Raw genomic sequence first — 24930 nt, forward strand, 5'->3', positions numbered from 1 at the left:
GAAAGCCGTAACAAAGACGTGCTCTGTTGCTGATCCGCGACGGGCACCTAGGTACCCGGTGAATACGGAGATACAAATAACTACCCGTAGACCTCCGAAATGGGATATCCAGACGGCGACTCTGGAAGGATGTGGTGGAGGAAACGTCGGGAGTAAGTGAGAGCGAGTGTGAGAGCGCGGCGGCGATCACAGCCTGTGGTTTTTCGTGGGCGGATGGCGGGTGGGATTAGACGCGCGTCTAACGCCGATTGAGCCTCGATAGCCGCAAGAGAGGACTGCTCTTATTGCTATTAGGATGACTATTACTGTACTTGTCGGCGTGCATAATTATCTCCAATAAGAACATTAGCTCTCGCATATTTTTTTTTATATTTCACTGTTTTTTTTTTGTATCCGTACTCAACTCCAAAATGAATAATCGATATCGAAATGCTCCCGGCCTTAGAGGCCCTACAAAGGCATCAGCGAGCACTCTGTGCCAGAAATGCTTGAAACGAGATAAGTGTTCGCTTCTTATGCGATTTTATGCCTATTTCTGACTTTATTCTACGACATTACAGCTACGAATGTACAGTGTCGACCCAAGAACGACCATATTTGGCTCGACCATCGCGCACGCAGCAACTGCAAAATCCGAAGCTAAGGCCAAAGCTCTCCTCAGACACTCCCAATGACCTTTTACGGACGTACGTTGGACCTACTCTCTTCAAACTGCTGCGGCCCTTGAAGCGCTTGACTGACTGCCCGCAGAGAAGGTCTGGCGGACAAGCTATTAGCGAAACGAGAAGAGGAGCGCGGTAGAAAACAAGACAACGATGTGTCCGGCTGGGCTGAGAGTCAGGATCAGTCATCGAGGCGACCACGATCGGAATCCGCGCATTCTATGAATTCCGTATCAACGATATCTACCAATCGATCGCCATCGCGTTCACCTCGGCATGGCGGCGATGGCAGGGCAGGGTCGCGGCATTCAAGGACAAGGAAAAGGGGATACAGCGATTCTTCATCTGGACGTTCTGTTTCGCCTTATTCATCTGGTGAGAGGGATCGTTCGCGATCCCACGAGTGGGCACGCGACCGAAACACACGACGGAGGCGACGGGAATCCAGTCCGACTGAGCGTGGACGGTCCGCGAATTTGTCCCGTGATAGTCGCCAGAAATACAGATCTCGAAGTCGGAGTAGAGATCGTGATCAGATCGCAAGGGGCCGGCGTTCTTTGACTCCACATCGCAGAAGACGTTCCAGGGGCGCGGCTCCGCCCGAGCCCTCACAAAGTCGTTCTGAGCATGCTTCTGGCAGACGACCTAGGCATGAGCCTGGCCATTCTGCGCCGCAGTCTTCAAGAGACCGCAGTCTAAGTCCCTTTAGCAAGCGCCTGGCATTGACACAGGCCATGAACATGGGTAGGTAGGCTATTGTTGGATAATCGTGTTGAAACGTCAGTCAGCAAACTGTTGTACAATAAAACCATTGAAATTAGTATCCTTTATAATCATGTAATTGATACAGAACGCCTTCCAACGCCTCTTTTTATGCTGCAAACCCTATTCAAATGTGCATAATAGAGAACACGACGATCAAATATGTCAAATAACATAACCTGAGGGCTGCCCATGATTTTCTCAAGGGTATCATCCAAGCCGTTTATTCATCGTCGTCCTCTTCTTCCCTTTCACGCATATGAATTCCTTCAACCAACATTTCTCCCTCGATACCAACTTCCTCTCCCGATTCCCCTTTCGGACCTCTCTCCTTGGCTGCATGTTGTGCATTTTCGATGCGCTGCCGTACAAGTTTTGCGATGGCGTTGTCCGTCCGCACATTAAGAATCTTCATCTTCTCATCCAAGTCGCGCTTCAAATCCCAATTAGGCTTTTTCGGTTGCAGTTGGAAAAGATCTATCGGTTGGTCTGCCTCCTCGTCCTTCTTCGCTTGCTCCGCGGTGGCCTTGGCAATTTCAGCAGCTTGCTGTTCCAAGGTGGTTTGCCCATCTGTCGGGGCACGTTCAAATCCCAGCTTGGGCCCGCGTGCTTCTGGATCGTAGTTTCGTCCGGAGAGGAATGTCGTCGTAACATCAGGGGCTGCGTCTGTCATCTCATCATCGCCGGCACGAGCTTCTGTCAAGGTTTCTGGTTCCGGTTGCTTTCGTTTCAATGCTGCGAGCTTTGCCAGACGTGCTTTGCGCTCTGTGGCCGCCGCGTCCAGGGAGGCGTGATTTGAAGACATGGGGACGGTGTTGAAAGATAATCTCAAATAAAATTCCACTGAATATCAAAATCCTGAACGGGTTGAAAACGACGAATCTTTCTGTTGCTCCTGTGTACGAAGTAGCGCGCGCTGTAGAGAAATATCAGTTGAGATGTACTATCGGAAGTAATGCGCCACATCTGCAGATCACCAGCCACACTTCCGGCAGAGCGAATTCGGATCTCTTCTTCTTCCGACGGGAAATTCTGTACATACTTACGTCCCACCACTTTTACCAGACGCCCACCATTCAACTAATATCCTTACATCTCAACTCGAACCGCGTGGATGGATTGATCCTGATCTACTATACACCGTCTCCCTAATGTGTGTGATTACGAAAACCTGAATGTCATTGTGTCCGCTCCTCCGCTCCCGCTTCAGCTCCGGACTGCAATCCTGTGCCCCGCAACGCAGGATAAGTCTGAGACATTGGCATCGACCGAGGATACAATCGAACGCTGCGATATATTCCATCGGTCATGCGCGATACTCGAATACTGCGGCTTCAGGGGTTGGGCGTGTGGAGTCCTCCGCCGTCCGACAGGATGACATCGTAGAACACGTTCCTCCCTCTCTACAAACCGATCACCACAACCCTTCGGCTTTTGCTGATAACGATCGTATCGGTGGAACATGTCGACACGATATGCGCGAGTCAGGCTCATCAATGCCTTCGCAACATGACACCCAGGACCGTACCCAGCAGCCCCCTCAACCCCCCCATGAAGGTAGCCGCTCCAGTGAGCCAAACGATGTTGGCGCCACGCCACAGATTCTCAGGAGAGGGGGCATTCCGACAAAATATGTGGGCTGGTTCAATCGCGAAGTAAAATCGAAGATCGAAAACATTGCGGACGAAGATGTGTCGCTGAGAAGTCTGTCATTGGACCCAAATGTGACTTTCTTGTATTCAGGGAGGACCGAATTTGAACAATGGGAATCGGCATTGAACACACTATTATGGGCGAAACAGCACAACACAACACGAGCCATAAGTGAAAAGCCAGCGTTCAATTTGTTGGACGATGCGCAGGATCTGATAGTTATGATCCAAAAAGACTGCCTTGGGTCTTTTAAAACAGCGTGGGAAGAACTGGAACCACATGTGAAGGCTGCACATTGGCAGCGTTTAGCACTGTGGTTGCTTCAGCGTTCACCACTTGCCATTCCGGAGTTCTTATATATAACTACGCAGAGCAACCAAAAGCCAGACTGCAGAATGGTTGTGGATTGTTTTCAATTTTTGACCACCCATTATCCCGAGGAATGGAAGTATTGGAGCAAAGGGTCTCTCACACATGCGTCAGTCATACAAACCTGTCTAGATCGCAAGAATTGGCCAATTGCCAAGGTGCCTCAGAACTCCATTCGGCTTTACATGGCATGTACCGATTACAGCGGGTTATGCAACGTTCTCCAATGGATGAAAGAGGGGCATAATTTGGGTGGTTGGAACATTCTGAATCTTGTCAGAGGTTTTGTCAAACACCAGGATGCCGAACGTGCGCTAGAGACCTTTCAGTACATCACCACGATCAATGATGAACGGTTCAACATGGATTCCACGGGGGTTATGCGCCATTGTTGTAAGATTCTGACACTTGACTCGGTGGCAGATGGGCCGAACGGCCGCAATTTTCGCATTCTCCCCAGACTTCTTGAGATGGGGATTCGACCTGACAGGGACATGATGAACCTCGTTTTGCTCAATGCATTCAGGACAGGCGATCCCCAGCTAGGGCTTGATGTGCTAGATTTCATGCAAAACCGCAGTTATGAATTTGACGCTTATACGTACAGCATTTTACTCACGGATGCTGTCGGCCGCGGCGATCGAGAACGTGTTGCAACATTGATAAAGGAAATTGAGGGCCTTCCGGAGATTCGCAGGAATTCCCACGTCGCAAGCAAACTTATGCACGCTTACTACGTTTTTGTGGCAAGGAATATGGACGCTGACGTTGAACCGAGCCGGATCTTCTACGCTATGCTGGACCTCTACGTTGAGTTATACGACATCACTCCCTTGAAGGAACTCCTCCTCGTCCCTTCCGAGTATACACCTACGGTAAAAGGCCTCAACGAGCAGCCGACTTTGATAGCATTATTCCTAGTTATCGCCACATATTTCCGTTGTCAGCGGCGCTATCAGCACGTCGAGCGCATTTACTCAAGATTTCGGGAGCTTGTACTACAGGGCCACAAGCACTTTGCTCCACTGGCAGCGACGGATCATACGTACAATGTGTTCCTCAGTACCTTGCGTGATAACCCTCATGGAATGCGACTCTGCGTACGTATTGTCCAAGATATGTTACAATCACCCTCCACCATAGCAGTCAACAACGAGTTTGAAAAGCGAACAATCAACCATGTGAAACCTGCTGCCCAGACCTGGACGATTTTACTCAGCGCATTCCTCTACAACAGACAGCTGTATGCGGCGGAGAAAGTCAAGGAAATGATGGCCAAGCACAATATCGAATACAACCAGGTCGTTTGGAATACTGTCATCAACGGCTACGCAAATGCCCAGAATATCCCAGACCTTGCCATGGCAATTCGGACGATGGAAGAGCAGGGATTCGCGGTCGACGAGTATACTATGAGGAGTCTGCGCTACCTGCATAACCCCGAACGACTGTGGGAGGTTATGGATGAGTTCGATCAGGTCGAAGCCATGAGCCGTGGAGAAGAGAACGTTGGGGAACAGAAACCCTCAGAGCCACGGGTAACCAGATCCCCGGAGGAAGAGGCGGCGCGGGAGCATGAGGAGCTACTCGAGCAAGGTTTGCGACGTTTGATTGAGAAAAAGAAAGCCAAGTATTAGATGCATAAGATACCCTTTTGATATGGCTGTTTGGGAAAAAAAGAGACCAGATCAAGGAGCATTGGTGTTTCATTGCGTATTCGGTTGTTTGATGATCTGTAAAAATTCGGTTCTATGTACAATAGCAATAATCATGACAATGTATCGTATGAAATATTATAGAGCAACGCACAAAATTCCGAGAGATGCACATATTGGTTCTTTTCCTTTGTTTTATTCTTGGAGCTAAACCAACCCCAGTCTAACCGCCGAAGAAAATAGAAATCTAACAAGATACCCGTGTTAGTCTCCTGTCAAGAAACAGAAGCGACGCATATCAGGGAATACTCACAGCCATCAGAACACAGCAAATACTGACGTACGGACTGAGACGTTCCCCAATCCGAGCGCATTTCCAGAATATCCCGAAGAAACTGTACATAATCAGTTCAAGATGGCCATTCAGTAGTCGAGATAGTAGGGGACACCCTACCCATTCTGGTTGCGGTCCATGATCCCCGGCATGATGGAGTGAGCATAGGTGCTTGTGCAGATTATGAGGAGAATGACCACGAGGAGGGATTGGAAGTTGAAAAGCGCGGACTATAAAGAATATAGGTCAGGATTGTCTTCTATACTGGCATTGCTCACGCATGGTCGCTTACCATCTTGGGAGATGTTGTAGTGTATGATCCCCTCAGTTGTTAGTTCCTGACTTCTCTATCTCCTTCTTCCAATATAGCAGCACGATCAAGCAGAGACAAGACGAATTGATCACAATAACTATCTCGACTATGCAGATGAAAGCGGGATCTCCAGATCGTGAGCCCAATGTTGAGTGTCATTCTGATACTGCTGTCAGAATGACCACGCTCTACCGCCCGCTCTACCGCTTTGTCGCCTCTGCGGTGTTTCTAAGTCGAATCAATTGCAACTATTGCTACATATCATCCCAGATTGAGGAAAACAAGAAGAAAATGGCGGAGCCAAGAGCGCGCGTTGCGAGACACAAGGGCCAGATGAACTTTCCATCTGAGCGTATGCTTTCACCCCGATTGAGTTATCGCTCGATAAGACGTTCACATGCTCACCTATCTACAGTCCGCCTCCTCCTTCTCGCCTACGGAGATCCAAGTCCCCATCCATCATTCCCCCCCGAGCCGCTCCCTGAAACAGTTCGCGTGCTAGATGAGATCGTCACCGACTTCATTCTCGAAATGTGTCACGGAGCCGCGCAGTACGCCTCCTACTCGCGGCGCCAAAAGATCAAGGTGGATGATTTTCGATTTGCGCTGCGCCGTGACCCCAACAAGCTCGGTCGTGTCCAGGAATTGCTACGGATGGAGCGTGAGCTGAAGGAGGCGCGGAAGGCGTTCGATCAGAATGATGATCAGATTGCGAACTTGAAGGATGCTGGAAAGAAGGGGATGGATGAAGTTGAGGACGGGGATGCGACCTCGGTTGCAGGGAAAAAGAATAAGGGCAAGAACAAGAGGGGTGCTAGGAGAGATTCGGACGCGACTGAGGAGACCATCTCGAAAAAACGAAAGCAAGGTTAAGGCCGAGGTCATGGTCTCTTAGGGTATTTGGGATCGGGGCGTTCAAGGGTTCTTTTCTATACATCTTCAAAGTTATACCACCATATGCATTGGAGTGGCATTATAATAAGGGTATCTGGGCTGGAGTTCCTATTGCGAAAATGGCATTATAAAATAATGAGACAAATCATCCCGAAAAACAGAGTACATGTTTACTGATCGATAATTAAACTCCAGATATGCACACAGCCTATCATTAACGATCTGTCAAGCTATCAAACCAGCAGCCTGCGAGACTGAGTATCTTCAAATTTCATGGAGCAATTATTCATTCCTTTAGATATGCTCCTCAAAGAGTCCCACGGTATGACTGGGTATACACAAAGATATTGCTATACGCAATATGTCTTCGATTTAGCAAAGTTAAAAAAATCTTTTAGAATAGGGATAATTACAGTAATTATATTACCCAGGTGAAGCTTGATCTCTGTAATCCGGTTGTGGTCTTCCTCTCTCAAATGGGCAAGAGAAGCACAATAATACCTTCCATTTCCCCTCAACCCCCACTTCCTTCCTCTTTCAGGCTCCCGTATTTCATCGTTTGATATCCTGGTCACTTTCTCCTAATTACCCGCGCTTTCACCCTCGTACCTCTTCAACTGGCACGATGTCGCCAGTAAACAACAAGAGACGCCTCGACGAGGAAAGCGAGCGGCTTACCAAATGACAAGAAACCTCCCAAGAGGCCAACATATCACCAATTGCACCGTCTCAGTCCAGCTTTAATCCTCCTACTGGCCACAGAGCAACAGACCAAACTATCGTCCAGGAACCCTGTTTCCCAGGTCCGCCGGGTCCTCTCCGTATTTGAAGCCGCTGGATCCCGCAAGACAAGGCAGTTATAAGCGCGAGCGTGGTGGCCAACAGTCCAGAGATTCGGGAAGACGGGACTTTGGTGATAGTCGTTCGGATTAGATGGCCGGGATAATCACGGGGATTATCGCAGTCGAGGACGTGGTAGAGGCGGACGAGAAGGAATCAACTCTCGCGGACCGCCACGGGATATCTACTAGCCTGACGACTCTTCTCAGAAACCCAATGCTGCAACAGATACCACGAAGCCTGCTTCGGCTCCTATCATTAGTCCAGATGCCAAAGATATACTGTCCCCAACGGCTCCCGATGACTCGCATGCAACCGGCATTGACCATGATCCCCCACTGCCTCTAAGAATGTAATTCTCTCGCGTCCAACGGGTCCAAGGGCCGAGGTTGACATTTTGTCGCCCGCCGCAGACGCAGCACCGGCTAATGTAAGTTCGCGCTAACCCAACACAAACCTGTCGTCTCGATGCAACAATGCAGAAATGGAAAGGGGTGATTATACGTGAAATTACGCTCGGAGAAAAGAGCAAGACGAGACCGATCTTTTCAAGCCAACCGCAGCGGCTATTGATACTCAAAGGAAACTGATCAGCAATGCAATGAGACCGAAGATCCCGTTCTATCTCGAAGTGCTGAAAGAACAAATATGCCTGCTGCGCAACATAGTATTCGATAAGCGGCTCAAAGACGAAACTAGCGGTTGTGTGCGCAGACGAAGAAATGAAACCGCACACATCGTTGCCGAATACAGATACCATTGATTAATGAGTTGACGAAGTGCAGAATGCGCAACCAAGTGGATAGCAATCTTTGAAGCCTATTATGGAATCGAAATAAATCAAATACAATGCATGACAGATACGCTGTGACGACCTTCGAATTATTCGAGTTTTTGAACACCCGAGCCGGGACTAGGGTTTGACTCGACTCAAGATTTCGGAGACCGAGCTCCTTGTAAAGGCCAAGGAAATCATTCTTTTATGTGATAACATTCTTAAGGAATGGAAGACAGGATTTTAATCTGTTAGTTTGTAATGAGTCATGAATATTATGCATTCCAGTACAGTAGTGATACAGATTGTGTCTGTGAATCATGTATACTTGTAGTGGTGGGCATTCGAGGAGAACTATGGAGAGATGCAAATAGAAACCCTAAGATAATCGAGATTTATGTTTTCAGAAGCGAGTATATCGGAATAATGCCATTATGTGACGATGTTTTTTGTGTGATCACTATTATAATGAGAGCATGAAATATATCAGCGCCTTTGCTGGCTACACTTGTCTCTTCCTACAATCACCAACGCGAAAAATGTCAGATTATATGAGCTTGACGGGCTGTGAGACTCAGATGCAAGTTAAGAGAATCGAAGTTCTCAGTGAATGGTCCGGAGGGCACAGCTACACACTGAGGACGATCATGCTCAGGACGGCAATGTTCTAGCTGACATCGACACCATCACATTACAGCAAGACAAAGCCCCCAATCTCGCAAACAAATGGATGGCTGCTTTCGATGAACATTATGGAGTTGACTATCCGTTTTGTATCCCGACAGATAAAACACCGTGATTCACGATTCATCGAAGTTTTGAACCTCCGCGCCGAGGTGAGGAGTTTGTGCAGGTTTAAGCTGAAGGACCCCAGCCCAGTCGGCCAGATTCTTGTGGCGATGTGATATTTTATCGCGGATGCTTTGGTCGAGGAGGAAGATTTCGAGAGCTTTGCAGCGAACTCGGATGAGCTTATACTCTACGAGCGAGCGGTTTGAATGTACGCTGACTGGCGTTTTGCTTTAGCGTCTAGGGTCAGCAATGGTGCTCAATCTGGGCAATAAATTTCCGTATGGAGCGAACATCTTTCGCTTGTCTATTGGGGGAATAACTTTTCATGTCTGGCATATTGCTCTCTGTAAACAGCTTGCTTTGGTCTACATTCATGAATTCGTTCCTCTGCGTAAACCAGGCAAAAGCCCTCTTCTTTTCTCGCTGTACATCTCTCCTTTTCTAGTCTTTTCCTGATCTGATCAAGGCCAGATGACTCCCGTACGCCGTTTCCTTCCTTCTTTTCTTCTAGTTTTGTGCTGCCCCGGCGGCAGCTAGATGCTCCATGCCAAAATGTGAGAAAGAGCCGTAAAATGACAAAGAATCTCCGAATATGAGACGAGACAAAGGCCCGGAAAAGAAGAGCAAAGGGGAAGAGATAAATAATAAATCAACCGGAAAATCGGAAAGGGTAGAAGAAAACCGTAAAAGAAAAGAAATTATTTCCACATGTTACTGTCATTCATCCATTCATTTCTCTTTACGCGCGGGCTTCTTCACCACCACGCTCTTGAATCCGTTGCTGCCCACCGCGGTTTCCTTTGCCGCCTCGTTGGCCGCGCTGTTGACCTTCTCCGGATCCCTCTCCACCACCAAGGGTAAGCTGGGCGGTGGCTAACCGGTTGGAGAGATCCATCTGGGTGCGGATGGTGTTGGCAAGGTAGGACACCACCAGGACGTCCTGGATGTGGTTGTTGCTGCGTTTGGTTAGATGAATATCAACAAGAGACATATAATAGCAATGAAAACGTACAAGTCGCGTTCAATGTCAGCCGGCTCCACCTTGGGTGCCAACGCGAGAGCGTTGAGAAGGAACTGGCCCAGTGCTGTCGAAGCAGGAGCCTCTTCGTCAATAACAGACTCAACGTATCTCGAGACACGGTCGATCATGCCAATAACCTCCTCGACTGCGCGCTCCAAAGCCTCGATATCGGTGAAGATGTTGGCGGTCCGGTTCTCTGCGTCCTTGGCGTTGGCGACAGCCTCCAATCCACTCTTCTCAGCCTCACCATACCGGATCTCATAAGGGACGGGAACGAAAGCGGCGCTGTCGGCGGCCCGCTCAGCAGTCACGCCGACGGGGGCGGAGATGTAGGCACGGGTCTCGATGTCCTTCCCGGGTTCCGTAGAGACAGTCAGGTGAACAGCGGGGTGAGGCCAGGTACCGTCACCTTGGCCACTGTAGAAGTTCTGGATCAAAGCGGAGAAGGTGTTCAACTCGGACGATGTGGCGTACCACCCGACAAGGAATTCCTTCGGGTTGGCCTTGAGATGCAGCGCGAGCATCTGCTTCTGGTACTCCATGTCCACCTCGACTTGGTCTGTCGTCTCTGTGTGTCCGACAGCAAAGGTGCTGCGGATTTCCACCTCGGTTCCATCTTCAGATCTCGTTCCAAGCAGGGTTCCGATGACACGCTCCTGGTCGGCGTTGCGACGGAGGGAATGGTCCAGGATGGAGAAAAGCGCCTACCCTCGTTAGCCAGCCTTCCACCCGACGGCAGCCTCGTCTTGATTGCGACGACCGGCACAAACATACCTGAGGCTGGATAACGACGTTCAAAGGAGCGGTCGATGGTGCAGACCCCACTGTTGCTGGGCCCAGAGGGCGAGCAAGGTGAACAAAAGAATCGGTTCCGGCCATGGTGAAGAAGTATATCAAATAATTCCCGGCTCTCTGCTCGCTTCCTAGCTCAATCAGTCCCTCTCAGCTGAAGATTAGAGATTGTGCCGGTTGAGGTGGAGTTCTTTTTGCTCTCTGATTCTTTCCGCCCGCTGGAACTTCGGCGGCTCAAAATGTGTGTGGGAAATTTCGCGCTAAGATAAGATAAGCCCGCGAGCAAAAAAAGAGCGAAAAATAAGGTACATACAACCACGCCAACATCACAGCGCATTGCCTATTCAAGCTCAATTTATTTTATCTGAATCTCACTTTTATATTATTACCAGGAGAATATGGCACCTCCTCGTGGCAGAGGTGGTCGGGGCAGAGGGAGAGGGAGAGGAGGAGCCTCGCGAGGTCGCAGAGATGGCTTCTCGAGTGCGCGAGTCGCAGCGATAGAGTGAGCATTGCGCTTCTGTCTATAGAACTGACAAAGCTAATGAATCTGCTAGGTCAGATGACTCCTCGGAAGAAGGAAGCGAACCGCCCGAAGAACAGTCGGATAGTGAACTTGAAAACGGCGAACCCATGGATGTCGGATTATCAGACAGCGAGGAAGAAGACCAGCAAACCGACCGACCGTATAACGAATTGCTCCAGTTGCTCCAACCAACCGCCGAATCTAAAGGACCAGCCCGAAAGAAGAGGAAGATTGAGAATTCAAGAGACGAGGAATTGGTGCCGGAAGTCAATGATGAGGCAGAGGAGGAGATAGAAGACGACCTAGAGGCCCTAGAAGATGACCTAGAGGCCCAGGAACCTACGGACGATGAGAATGAGGATGACAAGGGTGACAGCGACGATGAAGATGGTAATTACTTTCCACCCATTTGGTTGTGCGTAAGCTGACTTTCTCAGCCACCGATCCTTTCGACTCACATTTCTCTGTCCCAACCGAAGACGACCTATCTCCGAAGATCCAAGCAGTGGAGAAGAATAACTGGAATATGGCGAAGAAGGAGATCAATGGTTTGCGATTGATTCGCGGTGTTCCGAAGCACGACGGAAGTGAGGCTACTTTACTACCTGCGATGAAGAGCATGGCGAATGTCAAGGTAAGTGGCATAGGGACTGTGACTTTCAAGTATACTAATACATCAACAGCTCAAAAGAAAACTGGTATCTCCCGCCAAGGAGTACATCCCCAGCATTGAAGGTCACGCCCAGCACCTTGCGCCATACATCTTCGACTATCAGGACGTTTTGTACGGCGCCAGGACGAGTGAAAACCAGGAAGCCTTGCGGGATCTTTTGGCTGTCCACGCCGCGAACCATGTGATCAAAACTCGAGACCGCGTGTTGAAGAACAACGCACGCAATGCCAAAGATCCGGACAACGACCTCGACCTTCGAGACCAAGGATTCACAAGGCCGAAAGTGCTCTACCTCCTGCCTACGCGACAAGCTTGTGTGCGTGTGCTCGAGTCTCTTTCCAAATTCTACCAACCAGACCAGCAAGAGAACAAGAAGCGGTTCATGGATACATTCTCCGGGCCTAGAGATCAGGGTTGGGAGAATAAGCCTGATGATTTCAAGGACCTGTTTGGCGGGAACGACGATGACATGTTCCGTTTGGGTCTGAAGTTTACCCGTAAGACGGTCAAATATTTTGCGAAATTCTACAACTCGGATATGATCCTGGCGAGTCCACTTGGGTTACGGACCATCATGGACCAAGCAGAGTAAGCTTTCTGAATCGGCAAGGTTTTCTACTCCTCTAACTCATGTTGCAGTGCCAAAAAACGAGACCACGACTTTCTGTCATCGATAGAAGTGGTGATTGTCGACCACGCGGACGCACTGCAAATGCAAAACTGGGACCACGTCGACTACGTTCTGCAACACCTGAACCAGCAGCCAAAGCAAGCACACGGATGTGACTTCAGTCGTGTACGGTCGTGGTACCTGGACAACCAAGCGCGACACGTCCGACAAATGGTCGTGGCGTCTTCATACGTGACACCAGAGATCAACTCGGTCTTCTCATCGCACATGCAGAACGTAGCCGGCAAGATCAAGGCCACGCCAGTTTATAATGGTGCGATCACAGAAGTGCCACTGCCCGTATCCCCGAAACAGACGTTCGCACGGTTCGACTGTCTCAGACCAGACAAAGACCCCGATGCGCGATTTAAGCATTTCACCACAACTATTCTCTCATCGCTGGTCAAGGACATTACGGCCGGGCGCGGCAGGAACCCAACCGCAGGGGGTATATTGATTTTCATCCCGTCGTACTTGGACTTTGTCCGTGTGCGCAACTACTTTGCGACATCGCAGCAGACAATTAACGTGTCTTTCGGCGCGATCTCCGAATACACTGAGGGGCGGGACATGATGCGTGCACGATCGCATTTCATGAACGGGCGACACTCGGTCTTGCTGTATACTGAGCGTTTGCATCACTTCCGACGATTCGACATCCGCGGCGTCAAGCGCATTGTCATGTACGGTGTGCCGGAGAACCCAATCTTCTGGAAGGAGATTGTCGGGTTCCTGGGGATAGATCCGACGGAAGTCGTTGAGAATGCGGAGAGAGGGGTGCGCGCGATTTTCTCCAAATGGGATGCGATGAAACTGGAGCGGATTGTAGGAACGGAGCGGGTTGGGAATATGTTGCGGGAGCGGGGAGGAGATTTGTTTACTTTTGTATAGTTTTGTAGAGTACTCTGATTTATACTTTGTAAATTATACAGTTTTAGGGCAGGATGTACTTTGTACTTGTGATGTGATCTTCAGCTGATCTGCACTCAGTCTTAAAGATTGAGATTCATTTCTCAGCTGAACCTTCTTCCCCTCTCCCCTCCTCCTACTTCGGAGTACATTCAATTTTATTGCAAGATGACTTCACCACAATCCTACAAAGCCAGCTTGTCTACACAAACACAAAGTAGAAGTATTTTCCCATCGAACCTAGACGATGCTCAAACACCGCTACTGCGCTCTTGGTCGCAGGAACAGGACGATAAATCCACATCGCGCTGGACGCTATGGAAGAAAAAGGGACACAATTTCTGGCTCCAAAGTAAAGGCATGATCCTAGTACTGTTGTCGCAGTTCTTTGGCGCCAGCATGAACGTTATGACGCAGTATCTCGAGATTGACGGAGAGCGCGGTGCTGGAATGGATCCTTTTCAGGTATTGCCCACTGCTATAAATGACCTTAGCCCGGCTAACGAGTTAGATCCTCTTCGCCCGTATGTCTATCACAGTCATCGCCAGTTACCTCTACATGTGGTACGCGCAAGTCCCCGACCCGCTAGGCCGTCGACCGGTCATCGGCCTACTAACGCTACGAGCCGTGGGCGGTTTCTTCGGAGTCTTTGGACTATACTACTCAGTCAAATATCTACCTCTCTCCGAAGCGACCGTCCTAACCTTTCTGGCGCCGATCCTGAGTTGCTACGCGACCTCACACTTTGTGCCCCACGAGACATTTACCTGGAAACAGCAGCTAGCAGGCGTAGTATCGCTAGGCGGAGTCGTTCTCATCGCGCGACCGTTTTCCTTCATGAACGCACCCTCAGATGGCCCCTCAGACAAAGACGGCGCGCAAGCCGACGAACTGCACCATCTCCTTGCAATCCTCATGGCACTAGTCGGCGTGCTCGGCGCCGCCTGCGCATACACCACAATCCGCATGATCGGCAAACGCTCCCACCCGCTCGTCTCTGTCACTTACTTCTCCGTCTACTCAACGCTGATCTCCTGCATCGGCATGGCTGTCCTGCCCTCCGTCGACTTCAAGCTGCCCTCGACGAGCATCGAGTGGACGTTGCTGGTTGCGCTGGGGATTTGCGGATTTCTGTTGCAGTTCCTGCTGACTGCGGGGTTGGCGTATGTTCCGCCGGGACAGGCAGCTGGGTCAGGGAATCGCGCGACGTCGATGGTGTATACGCAGATGCTGTTTGCGTTGTTTTACGATAAGGTGATTTGGGGGAATACGCTATCGGCGATGAGCTGGGCGGGGTCCGGGTTGATTCTGGTGAGTGCGATTTATGTGGCTATGGCGAGGGAGCCGCATGATGATGCGAGCGCTCAGCCGGAGGTGCAGCATGCAGATGAGAGGAATGAGGGGAGAGAGGGTCCTAGCATTTAGGTGGATTTCGACAGATTGACTTGGCGGACACAGGTCACGACTGATGATCCTAAATCCAGCACAGAATAAGTATACAGTGCTGTTCTATATGCACAGAATGTACCAAATTAGATAGATATTTAAAAGGAGAGACAGCAATATCACATGACCGTAACGATATATACCCCACAGAGCGGAGCCTTCCGAGGGGTCCAGGTTGATTGGCGCCGGCGGAAGGTATCCGGGCCAATAAGTTCAGACTACGGAGTGCCTTGTATTACAGTAGTGCAAGTTAACTGATTAAACATTACCGATAACGCCATATATTATCATATCCCAACAATCTTCTATGATATACCCCAGACCTTCAAAAAACAAGCAATTCAACAAATACAGTACATGCCATGGTAATAGCCGCGGATGCATAAATGCAGCCTATTTCCCTTCTTTTTTGTTTTAGTGTATATTCTCTCCCCGTAAACAACCAACATCACTCGTCAATTCATTTATGAGCTGACTTGCGTTGTGTTGGCATGCGTGTTTGCATGAGTTTCTGATTGTCGGCGGCGAGCATCATGATCAGACTCGTGCTCTTCCTCGCTCGTTGGTGACTGAGGTCGACTAGGCTGTTCCATCAGCGAGCGACGAGTGCGCATCATCTAGACACAGTATTAGCATTTTGCCCTCTGTAGCAACATTATGGAAACATACCCACGCTCTAACACCCCCTACCAATCCCAGACTATAGCCCGTTGCGAAATCTTCGTTACGTCCGTTACCCATTGGGCTCTCTGGACGACTGATCGATTCCACTCGCGACAGATGAGTCTTAGGGCCATTTCCCGTTGGGCTGGTGACACCGCGCGAACCCAGGTCGAGGCTGTTTCTCGCACTAGGAGCCGGACTACCGGGCCGACTGTTCTGCCAAAATTGACGCAATTCACGACTGAGTTCCTGACCTGTCGAGGCCCAGTTGTATCGGATGTTGTCGCGGATTTCAGACACATGGCGCTTGACTTCCAATTCGTTCTTCTTGAGCCACGACACGTTCAACTCTTGTCTCGAGGCACCGCGCTTGAATTGGCGAGAGATGTACTGATCGTAGTCACGGACAATTCTAAACCGAGTCAGAACCCCGCCAAATCAGACCCTTCGGGAAAGGAAACATACCTAGTAATAATGCCTGTCGTGCTAACACCCTCCGTCCTCTGAGTAACCAAGAACTTCCCTTGCGCCTTGATCGGAGCATAAATGTCATCACCCTCAGCTGCACCGTACGGAATATCGTCATGTGCCACATAATCAATCTGATGTTCATCGATGAATTCCGGGGTCACGACCCATGGACAGTTGGGGACCACTTCATCCACCCATTTACAGTGACGAATGGTTTCCGCCCGTTCCGCACCGCTCAAAACCGTCAACCCCTTCCGATCATGTGTCTCCCTATCACCCGTAACCCCGACGAGGAGATAAACGTCCGGGAATGCTTTTTTGGCCTGTTCAAGTTGTCGCATGTGACTGAACAATTAGTAACGGATAAAAGCCAGCGATGGAGAAAGAGAACACACCCCATGTGAAACAAATCAAAAACACCGTCTGCATACACCCGGACCGGCCGTCCAACCGGGGGCGGGTTTGTCGAATATCCAACCGGATCCATCAATCCAGCCTTCTCCGGTGGCTTCAATGCCTCCCTCTTCGACTCTGGTGTCCTTTCATCATTCTCAATGTCGCTGCTCGGGGTCGTCGTCTCGGACGGCTCGCCAGGATCTTGGCTCGATTTCGCGTCAGTCGCGCCATTGGAGACGGACGATGTGCGGGCCCGCTTGGCTGCGGGCACAGCACCACCGGTCGCGGCAGGTGCGGACGTTTTCGGTTGCTGTTGCCTGCCGGGCGATGGAATTGCGGAACCGGTGGACTCATCACCGCCGTCTTCACCGGAGGCATCGCGTGACGAGGGCTGCAGGAAATCCGGCTTGGGGACTTGCACGGACAAGGTCTGGGACGCGCTGCGCTTGCGTTTGCCTGAGGCAGAAATCGGAGACGACATGGTGGCCTGACTCGTCGAGAATTGTGGATGGGAATTACAAAATTATATAGGATCAAATGACGGAAAAGGGAAATAAATACCAAACAATAGAATAAGAAACGAAGGAAAGAAAGGAAAAGGAAAACGACAGAGATGGGAAAACGCAATGGGGAATCGGGGGGAAGAAGAGAGGTTGTTGAGAGGACGGACGAGGAAAATGGCCGATGGATGACGATGGCCGCCTGACGGCCTTAGGCCTAACTTTAAGGGGGAACATTACCGTTGATGGTACGGAGTAATACTCCGCTAGTTTTAGGGTTCCTGGCCCGTGTATCAAGCCTTACCTTTTCTCTGTATTTTCCCACTACTACCGGGTACACTATGTAAATACCGCTCTCCATATAATTCGCCCTCCATGACTCTATTTCTCCAGTATTTGACGCGAAGACGCACGTTTAGAAATTTCTCAGAGTGTATCGTACCATACATTACGGTAATGCGGGATTTGCATACACGTGACTCCCCAGGTGGAGTCGGCGGGGCGATCTCACCATAGGCACGTCTTACCGCTTTGAGAAGTACCCTGAATCACGGGATCAGCCGGGGATGCAACCATCATCGCTCGTCATCGAAGAGTAGTTGCATGCCCTAAGTACATTGGCACATCCTGTAGGGAGGAAATGAATAGTTTAAATCAACGTTTTCTGCGGTATCTTGTATCAAAGCATAAACCCACAAGGCGCACTCCTGTCGCGTCGAGGCCCACCGCTCGCGGTTGGGTTCCCTCGTTATCTTATATGGTAAACCCTATGATCCCATGATCTCCAGCAATAGCAGAGAAACAAAGCAGAAGACGTGGAAATGGGACCAGAATGAAAAGAAAATGGAATAAAACTCCTCACCGTTCCGCCGCATCACTATCACAATAAAGAACAGATAAGGGGATACATAACGTTGAAGGTAAAATGACGAGGGGAATAAAGAGAGAAAAGAGGACAGGTCGTAAAATCACAATGTATCGTTGTCAAAAGCCAAAAGGGAAAAGAGGGCGGTCAGTCAATCACACTACGAGGACTTTTTCTCTGCCCCGCTGGTATTGTTCGCCGTCGTGGAAGCAGGAGATTCCGATATATTGGCCGAACCACTTTCATTCTTCGCTTGGGGCCCAGGGGTATCTTCGCGGTCGTTCCGGGTGGTATCAGGGGATTCACTTTGCGCCTGCCCGGTGGTCGAGGGCTCGTCCTGATCTTCCTCGGCTTGCTCAAACAGCTCCTCACTTTGATCGGGAATCACTTCAGTTCCATCTCCAAGGACAATGATACGGCCCGAGCGGAGACCACTGAACCCACGGGATCGTTCCAGGTCCATGTCATAGTCGTCCGGGTTTGCCACGAATCGATTCCGATTGCGAGGGCCACGGAATTCAGCTGTCGCCCCGTCAGTCAGTAGGGATGGGAGGCCGTGGGTTCCTCGAGAGACTTGCCGTACTCGGGCGGCGCACAAGGGCCGTCCCCATTCGCAACCCGCTCTGCAATCTGGTTATACCACTCGTCCTTGGTCCTGCCGTTCAAGAGGCCGACGATCACCATGGTCATGTTGTCACATCCGACACCACCAGTTTCGCTGTTCGACGCGAGACAGTTGTCCATCATGTTCTCACAGATGCGATGGAGATCCTGCTTGGCGGCAATACCTCTCCGGACAAATTCGATGACTTGTTGAGAAGACTGACAATCCCAGATACCTATATGTCCAGACGGATGGGTTAGATGAATGGGGACGAAAGTAGAGGGAGAGGATCGAAAGTCCAAGATAGAAGTTACGCACCATCGCATGCAATCACGAGGAACTCATCGTCGTCGCTGAGTTCGTGAACGGTCACATCGGGGTAAGCGGTCACGATTTGCTGTTCCGGCGACAATTCGGCGCTCTTCTTAAACTCAAAGTCACCAATGGCCCGAGACAAGGCCAGGTTGCCGTTCACACGGCCAAAGTCGACGAAGCCACCTGCAGCGCTGATACGAGCCTTCTCGCCTAAAATTGAAGAACAGATCAGAAATGGAAAGAAGAAGAGATCGGAATAGCAGCCACGAACCTTCGTTCTGTGGCTTGTGGTCAAACGAGAGGGGCTTTGCACGGCCCTTGACACCCAACACCGAGCGCGAATCACCTGCGTTGCCCTATGCCGAGTCTTCTGTCAGAACCTCTCCCATCAATCGAGCCGCCAGGCGTGAGGTAAAACATACCACCCAGATCTTATGCTTCGAGATGACGCTAACTGCCGCTGTGCAGCCAGATACTTCTTCCTCGTACTTCGGGTCTAACGGAGTTAGCCGTGATGCAGAGGTAGAAAGGAATGAGGGTGTTGTAGATAAGAAGAACGCAACGGATCGTCAACCTTTCCAAACAACAGCCGAGGGACACACGTACCTTCCAAGATCGCCCGATCCGTGGCCAAAAAGCCGTCCTTCAGCGCTTGTTCGATATCGCCTTTCGCGAACGAGTCCTGCTTCGAGACAATCTTGTGGACGTTTTCCCCAGCAAACAATGCCACCTTGTCTCCACCATGACCATCATATACACCGAAGAAGGCCAGTCGTTTGGCGGGATCGGTCGGTTTGTCGGTATTCTCTGTGTATTTTGCCTGGAGGTCTAGCACGGCAGCGTGGGCGTCCTCCATGCTGATTCGCCAGCCCTGCATGGCCGAGACACCGTAGATACAGCATTCATCCTGACCCTCGGAGGAAGTCTAGACGGGACCCGCTGTTAGCGATAATTTCAGGGGTGATTTCAAAGGGAACAGCATAACAATAGAGGTCGCCCCCTATTCCCTTTGCATATTCTCTTATTTCCCACAACAGGAATGGGGATAGGGGGGAAAGAGAAGGACCCTTGTGGGTGTGCGAAGCGAGAGCGAGTTGCGGGTGAAAAAAAAAAGGCACGAGGGAAGACAGTTTGAATTTTTCTCTCCGAAATAAACCAAACCGGATTAAAGGGAAAAGAGCGTAAAACAGCAGAAAACAATCAGATACACGAGTGATGCCGGCCCAACAACAGATTTTGGGGATACCGCGTGCAAAATTGCATCAGACCAATTGCAATGTGGGGTGACACCCAGACCGAGAAAAAAAAAGAAAGAAAAATGAGATTCGCGAAGAAATAAAACAAAAAAGAACACACCTTCTCAACCACTGGCTCTGAAAGAGTCTGGCCCATGATTTAATTCTCGCTCGAGATTTGTTTTTAATGCGCTGGAGAGTAGGGGAAAGGGAGGAGAGGACCGGAAGAGGAACTTGTTGAAGCCAGACCAGTCAGAGGGACATGCACCGCCCGATAGAGAACGAGAGCAACAATTAAACGATAAACGCGGAGGCAGTGGCAATGTCGAGTTAACTAAAAGAAGTTGAGGTTGAAAGTAAAGTGATTCTGGTAGAGAGCTCGAGGGGAGAAGAGGAGGAAGAAGCGAAGTTGGCAAAGTGAGAAGAAGAGCAGATGATGGGGGAGCGGAGCGGCGTGCGGGAAGAACCAGATGACTCCAATCTGGGCTCAGAATGATAAAAGAAGAGATAAAAGAGGGTAAAAGAGGTAGACAGAATCTGTTGGATGTCTTCTTTTTCTTATTATTATTCTCTCTGACTCTTATTATCACCGCTGGTTGTTCTCTGTTGTTTTTTCTTAGTCTGCTGATGATGACGAAATTTGCTAACATAGAAAATATGACCGAAAACAGACACCAATTGACTCGCCAAAAATAATAGATATCGCGGTTTATAACGTGGATTGAGTACTTTATCTATTCAATGCACTTACTTTCCCCCTCCCTATGGGACACTTTCTTATTCTAGGCTGTCATTCCCTGCGTTGAACATCAGTGAGGGGTGCTACTGGCGGGCTCCAAGAGGATGTAGCCTGAATGCAGTAAGATATCAAGTGCTCAAAGGAGCAGATGGGATCAACGGAGAAAAAGAAATCAAGCATACACATCTCTGTCTATTACTGTGTTCTAATTCCTAAGATTGCTCCTCTACTCTCATCTACCCCGAAGATGTTCGACTGTCAATCCCTCGGGGCCACACACTGCCCCGAGCGGCGGTGGGATGGATGATTATCTTATCTGTACTTTAGGCATTAGTATCGCTAACTCTTAAGTATCTACAGGTGTGGCTACAAGTATGCTTCTGAGTATGTGGATGCAACTGTATATTGATCGATTAGAGGGTATTAGATAAGACATCTGGTATACATGTTTTAGGTCACATAAAATACAAATGCAATGCCAACATTAAATAAATAGTATGCAAGACAAATCGCCTGGATATCATGCAAAACGAACAGAAGAGAAAGAACAATCACTTTCTACAAAAACGCCCCAAATGAACTTCCTGTCCGGTCACGCGGAAAGTCGTGGCTGTCTTCCATGCTCAATGTCTGCCACGTTTGTTCACTTGACATGCCCCTCGGCTCATTCTCGTTGCCCACCCCTGCTGACCACAGGCTACTCATCCGCCGCCCACGGGGGTCATCCAGCGGCAATGATGGGCTTCTCTGAAATCGACCCCGTGGCAACTCTTCCTCATTCGTGTATGTGCTCATCCGCCGGCAATCGTAGCAGGAAGAAGACAGCCGGTGCAGTGCCGGTGGTCGTTGCTCCCCATAATGACCCCCGCCGTATTGTAATTCACTGTTCACCATGCTATCATGTTCCTCCACATCCTCGAGTCGTCGACCACCTTGAGCCAAGCTTGCTTCTGACATGAAGTGTGGGAGCGGTGAGAGCACGTCACGGTAGTTCTGCGCCAGGCTTGACTGGCTCGGATAGGCTGCCGGTGACGCTTGCATGTACGACATGCGTGATGCAGGTGGTAGGTATGCCGACTGCCGGTTATCATTCGTATAGATCGAGGCGGACCTCGCCATCGAGTACGGACGTTCTTGCAGCGACTGGCGCTGATCGTAGGTGCTGAAGTTTCCGGTTGATTCTGTATCAGCCCGACTAAGGGTGCTCCGCTTTCGTTCTAATGCCCGGAATCCTGAGGACGTTCGTCGGTTGCTCTGCCCCGAGAACATTGGGTTCGTCGAGTTCCTACTCTTCGCGCGAGTGTGGACAAACGCCTCCAGCGAATCAGACTCCGAAATGGTCGAATTCTCTCGCGCTAGCGCGCGCATGCTTGCCCGTCTGGCATACTCGATGCTCTCCCGCGCCCGCGGTGGAGGTCGTGGGAACAACGGGGCTAGATTGCCCATCCCGCTCTCATCACTCTGCATGGAAGGGTACGTGTTCTGCCACGATCCGCGACCAGCGGGACCAAAACTGCCTGCCCCATGGCCCGCGCCACTAAGACGGACCGGAAGGCCCGAAGCCACAGAGGAAAGCCCACTAGATCGCTTCGAGAGGCGCTTTGAACGTGATGAGGCCGCTGAATTGCGTTTTAGCGATCGCCTGCCTTGGATGGGCTTGAGTGGCTCCCGTCTCTTAGACTGACTCGTCTGTCGCTGAACTGAGAGACTTGCATGCAATGAACGGCGCTTGTCTTGAGTCAGCACGTCTTCAGGCTCTTGCCCCTGTTCAGGCCGCTCGTGTAATGACGAAAAATCCCATCCGACAGTTGATCGTGGCAGGACATTCTCCTTGTCCGCTGTTGCGTCCTCAGCCGGTTTTTCTGTTACAAAGGTATCTGTCTTCTCGAACGTGGTTGCATTAAAAAATGGCTTCAGCTCCAATTTCGGTGGCGGTGAAGGTGGAGGAGGGCTCTGGGTTGGAGGAGGCATGGAATGTGAAATCGTGTCTTCAAAGGGTTGGCATTTGGGCAATGTTGGCTGAGGATTTGGACCTGCTGGTGGCTTTTGCGATTGAAAGTCCTCATCGTCGTGCGAGGACCCTCCCTTGCGCTTGCGACGCCAGCAGAAGAAGAGTAAGATGGCGCTAGCCACAAAGACGCACGGAATAATAACAGCAATGGCAATGGTTCCGGCTTTTTTCTGGTGATTATTACCACCAGTGCCAGTCGCGCTCCCGGATTCCACGGATTTGTCAGTATTTGTATGATCATGCTGGCCCGCTTCCGCAACGTCGATGGTAAACTTCCGCGTATCCTTAGTCAATCCTTTGGTAGCAGTCAAGTCGACAGTGTATTTCTGAGAACTAGCATCTTCCGGGACAAAGCCATGGAGCTTTTTCTTCCCCGCATCATAGTGCAACCACGAGGGGAGCCGCTCGTCTGAATTCACTTCAAGGCCAACAGAGTCGTCAGTCAAAATCGATTCGTCAAATGTGTATGAGAAATCCTCCCCGATGGTCGCATCACACCCCGCAACGCCATCGAGAAACAGTTTTGAGTATTGCAGGCTGACGATCATATTGGCTACGTCTTCATTGACATCCGTAATCGAAATGGTGACATTCTCGTTCTTCGCGTCCGATGGCGAGGTGCCGCTCAATATGAGCGTCTTGTTATCCAGACTGAGCCAGTCAGGGCCCTCCACGGAGATATCCGTCAAATCCTCCTCCGTAGGGATTCGGCCATCCAACGTCAGGTACTCATGGAACGCAGGACTCTTGAATTCGCCGCCTCGGCTCAGACTAAATGTTTGTAGGGTGTCATTGAACGAAAGTATATGCGGGCGGACGGCCATTTCGAAAGTGTAGGTGACAGCACTGAAGCCAAGCACGTCAGATGCGATCAGGTTGAACGTAAAGCTTTGCGGACCACCCTTCGGTGTTGTTCCAGAAAATCGTAGATCGACAGGATCAAATCGAACCCAGGACGGCAACGGCGAATTTTCCGGGGACGTTCCATAATACACGGTCGAATTCCTTGTGTCGGCAAATGTTTCAGAGTCGAACGATAGCGAGAACGAGTCACCAGGGCGTACGAAGATCGTTGAGGGTGCTGAAGTAGGACAGAACTTTTCGAGTTGCGGTAGCAATGGCTTTCCAGGTTTTGGACCATCCTCTGGGCTCACGACCAAGGTCACTTCCATGCTCGCAGACCCAGATGGACCATCTGCGACGAGCTTGAACTTCTTCTCTCCAACATCTTCCGATTGAGGGGTTCCAGACAAGATACGTCCTTTGCTCTCCACATTGAGCCATGATGGCGCATCCTCCAGTGAGTATTTCGTATTCGCATCAGCGCCACCGAAAGTGCCCGCAGAGAAGACAAACTCGAACGGTTTGGACTTTCGGGCCACAGGGGGTAATTGGGCATTCACGGGATAGTTTGCACTCAGGCTTGCATTAACAGCCAGCACAAAGGCGAGGACAATCAATCCGAGGAGCGCCATCGTCCGGGAGGGTTCCGAGGAAGCCCGGATCGATATCCTAATAGACGCAGATGGTCGGCTAGAAAAGGGCAGGGAAAACTCTGGCGTAAACAGTCATCCAGTGAGAGAAGAAAGAAAAGAAAAAAAAGCCAAAAAAATAAAAGTAGAGAGAGATTGACGAAAAAAAAAAAGAAGAAGAAAAGTGAAGGAATTACTGGTCCTTTCGGTGAATATAGCTCTCCTTCAAGGTGGACGTGCCCAAGGGCCACCGGACAAGGAGAAGCGCGAAGCGTGTGATCCCTTCCACGAAGCCATACCTGGATATGCTTGATGTCACCGAAGTATGTGCTAACGTCGTTGTTCGAGGGAGCGTGTTCCTTCCCGCCCCTGATGCAGATGGGACTCATGTTGTGAATGTAGAGATCCTGCAAGGGGGAAAGCGCATTGCTTTCCTGGCGCAGGCACAAAACGCGAGTCCAACCCACTGGCCCGATTTCTCGCCCTTCGGACAATTAGGGAGCGATCGAAGGGGCGACAGCAGGAAAAGCTTCCCTCGTGTCGTTGGCATTTGCCCTCGAATTTTTACAAAA

General features: G+C 50.3%; 11 protein-coding genes across 11 annotated transcripts; 5 read left to right on the top strand and 6 right to left on the bottom strand.

The window, feature by feature from the left end:
- Window positions 1-410: 410 nt before the first annotated feature.
- Window positions 411-1414, top strand: ACHE_30944S (zinc finger CCHC-type containing 10; the record flags this gene model as incomplete). The annotated part of the gene is made up of 3 exons (XM_043277617.1): window positions 411-498; window positions 551-686; window positions 751-1414. The coding sequence occupies 3 exons, from the start codon at window positions 411-413 to the stop codon at window positions 1412-1414; spliced, it is 888 nt and encodes a 295-aa protein (XP_043135479.1).
- Window positions 1415-1647: 233 nt separating this feature from the next.
- On the bottom strand, window positions 1648-2229 carry ACHE_30945A (CCDC12/cwf18 family protein; the record flags this gene model as incomplete). The annotated part of the gene is made up of 1 exon (XM_043277618.1): window positions 1648-2229. One exon carries the CDS (start codon window positions 2227-2229, stop codon window positions 1648-1650), a length of 582 nt encoding a protein of 193 aa, XP_043135480.1.
- Window positions 2230-2599: 370 nt separating this feature from the next.
- Window positions 2600-5083, top strand: ACHE_30946S (pentatricopeptide repeat protein; the record flags this gene model as incomplete). Its single annotated transcript, XM_043277620.1, has 1 exon — window positions 2600-5083. The coding sequence occupies one exon, from the start codon at window positions 2600-2602 to the stop codon at window positions 5081-5083; it is 2484 nt and encodes an 827-aa protein (XP_043135481.1).
- Window positions 5084-5324: 241 nt separating this feature from the next.
- ACHE_30947A (protein kish) lies at window positions 5325-5730 on the bottom strand (the record flags this gene model as incomplete). The annotated part of the gene is made up of 4 exons (XM_043277621.1): window positions 5325-5348; window positions 5415-5496; window positions 5556-5665; window positions 5728-5730. 4 exons carry the CDS (start codon window positions 5728-5730, stop codon window positions 5325-5327), a joined length of 219 nt encoding a protein of 72 aa, XP_043135482.1.
- Window positions 5731-6039: 309 nt separating this feature from the next.
- Window positions 6040-6621, top strand: TAF13 (putative transcription initiation factor TFIID subunit 13; the record flags this gene model as incomplete). Its single annotated transcript, XM_043277622.1, has 1 exon — window positions 6040-6621. The coding sequence occupies one exon, from the start codon at window positions 6040-6042 to the stop codon at window positions 6619-6621; it is 582 nt and encodes a 193-aa protein (XP_043135483.1).
- A 3167-nt stretch (window positions 6622-9788) lies between these two features.
- Window positions 9789-10949, bottom strand: ACHE_30949A (eukaryotic translation initiation factor 3 subunit F; the record flags this gene model as incomplete). Its single annotated transcript, XM_043277623.1, has 3 exons — window positions 9789-10005; window positions 10062-10774; window positions 10845-10949. 3 exons carry the CDS (start codon window positions 10947-10949, stop codon window positions 9789-9791), a joined length of 1035 nt encoding a protein of 344 aa, XP_043135484.1.
- A 1751-nt stretch (window positions 10950-12700) lies between these two features.
- On the top strand, window positions 12701-13622 carry UTP25 (rRNA-binding ribosome biosynthesis protein utp25; the record flags this gene model as incomplete). The annotated part of the gene is made up of 1 exon (XM_043277624.1): window positions 12701-13622. A coding segment is annotated over one exon (922 nt), but the record flags the coding sequence as incomplete, so codon positions are not given.
- A 186-nt stretch (window positions 13623-13808) lies between these two features.
- Window positions 13809-15066, top strand: ACHE_30951S (DMT family transporter; the record flags this gene model as incomplete). Its single annotated transcript, XM_043277625.1, has 2 exons — window positions 13809-14105; window positions 14152-15066. The coding sequence occupies 2 exons, from the start codon at window positions 13809-13811 to the stop codon at window positions 15064-15066; spliced, it is 1212 nt and encodes a 403-aa protein (XP_043135486.1).
- A 485-nt stretch (window positions 15067-15551) lies between these two features.
- ACHE_30952A (choline-phosphate cytidylyltransferase) lies at window positions 15552-17098 on the bottom strand (the record flags this gene model as incomplete). Its single annotated transcript, XM_043277626.1, has 4 exons — window positions 15552-15704; window positions 15757-16162; window positions 16216-16566; window positions 16617-17098. The coding sequence occupies 4 exons, from the start codon at window positions 17096-17098 to the stop codon at window positions 15552-15554; spliced, it is 1392 nt and encodes a 463-aa protein (XP_043135487.1).
- Window positions 17099-18142: 1044 nt separating this feature from the next.
- On the bottom strand, window positions 18143-20293 carry PTC2 (PP2C family serine/threonine-protein phosphatase; the record flags this gene model as incomplete). The annotated part of the gene is made up of 7 exons (XM_043277627.1): window positions 18143-18504; window positions 18561-18821; window positions 18905-19111; window positions 19173-19257; window positions 19324-19397; window positions 19508-19826; window positions 20258-20293. 7 exons carry the CDS (start codon window positions 20291-20293, stop codon window positions 18143-18145), a joined length of 1344 nt encoding a protein of 447 aa, XP_043135488.1.
- Window positions 20294-21433: 1140 nt separating this feature from the next.
- On the bottom strand, window positions 21434-24747 carry ACHE_30954A (putative transmembrane glycoprotein; the record flags this gene model as incomplete). Its single annotated transcript, XM_043277628.1, has 2 exons — window positions 21434-24439; window positions 24658-24747. The coding sequence occupies 2 exons, from the start codon at window positions 24745-24747 to the stop codon at window positions 21434-21436; spliced, it is 3096 nt and encodes a 1031-aa protein (XP_043135489.1).
- Between the last annotated feature and the right edge of the window lie 183 nt (window positions 24748-24930).

Source organism: Aspergillus chevalieri, chromosome 3, assembly GCF_016861735.1.
Source record: "Aspergillus chevalieri M1 DNA, chromosome 3, nearly complete sequence".
NCBI lineage: Eukaryota > Fungi > Ascomycota > Eurotiomycetes > Eurotiales > Aspergillaceae > Aspergillus > Aspergillus chevalieri.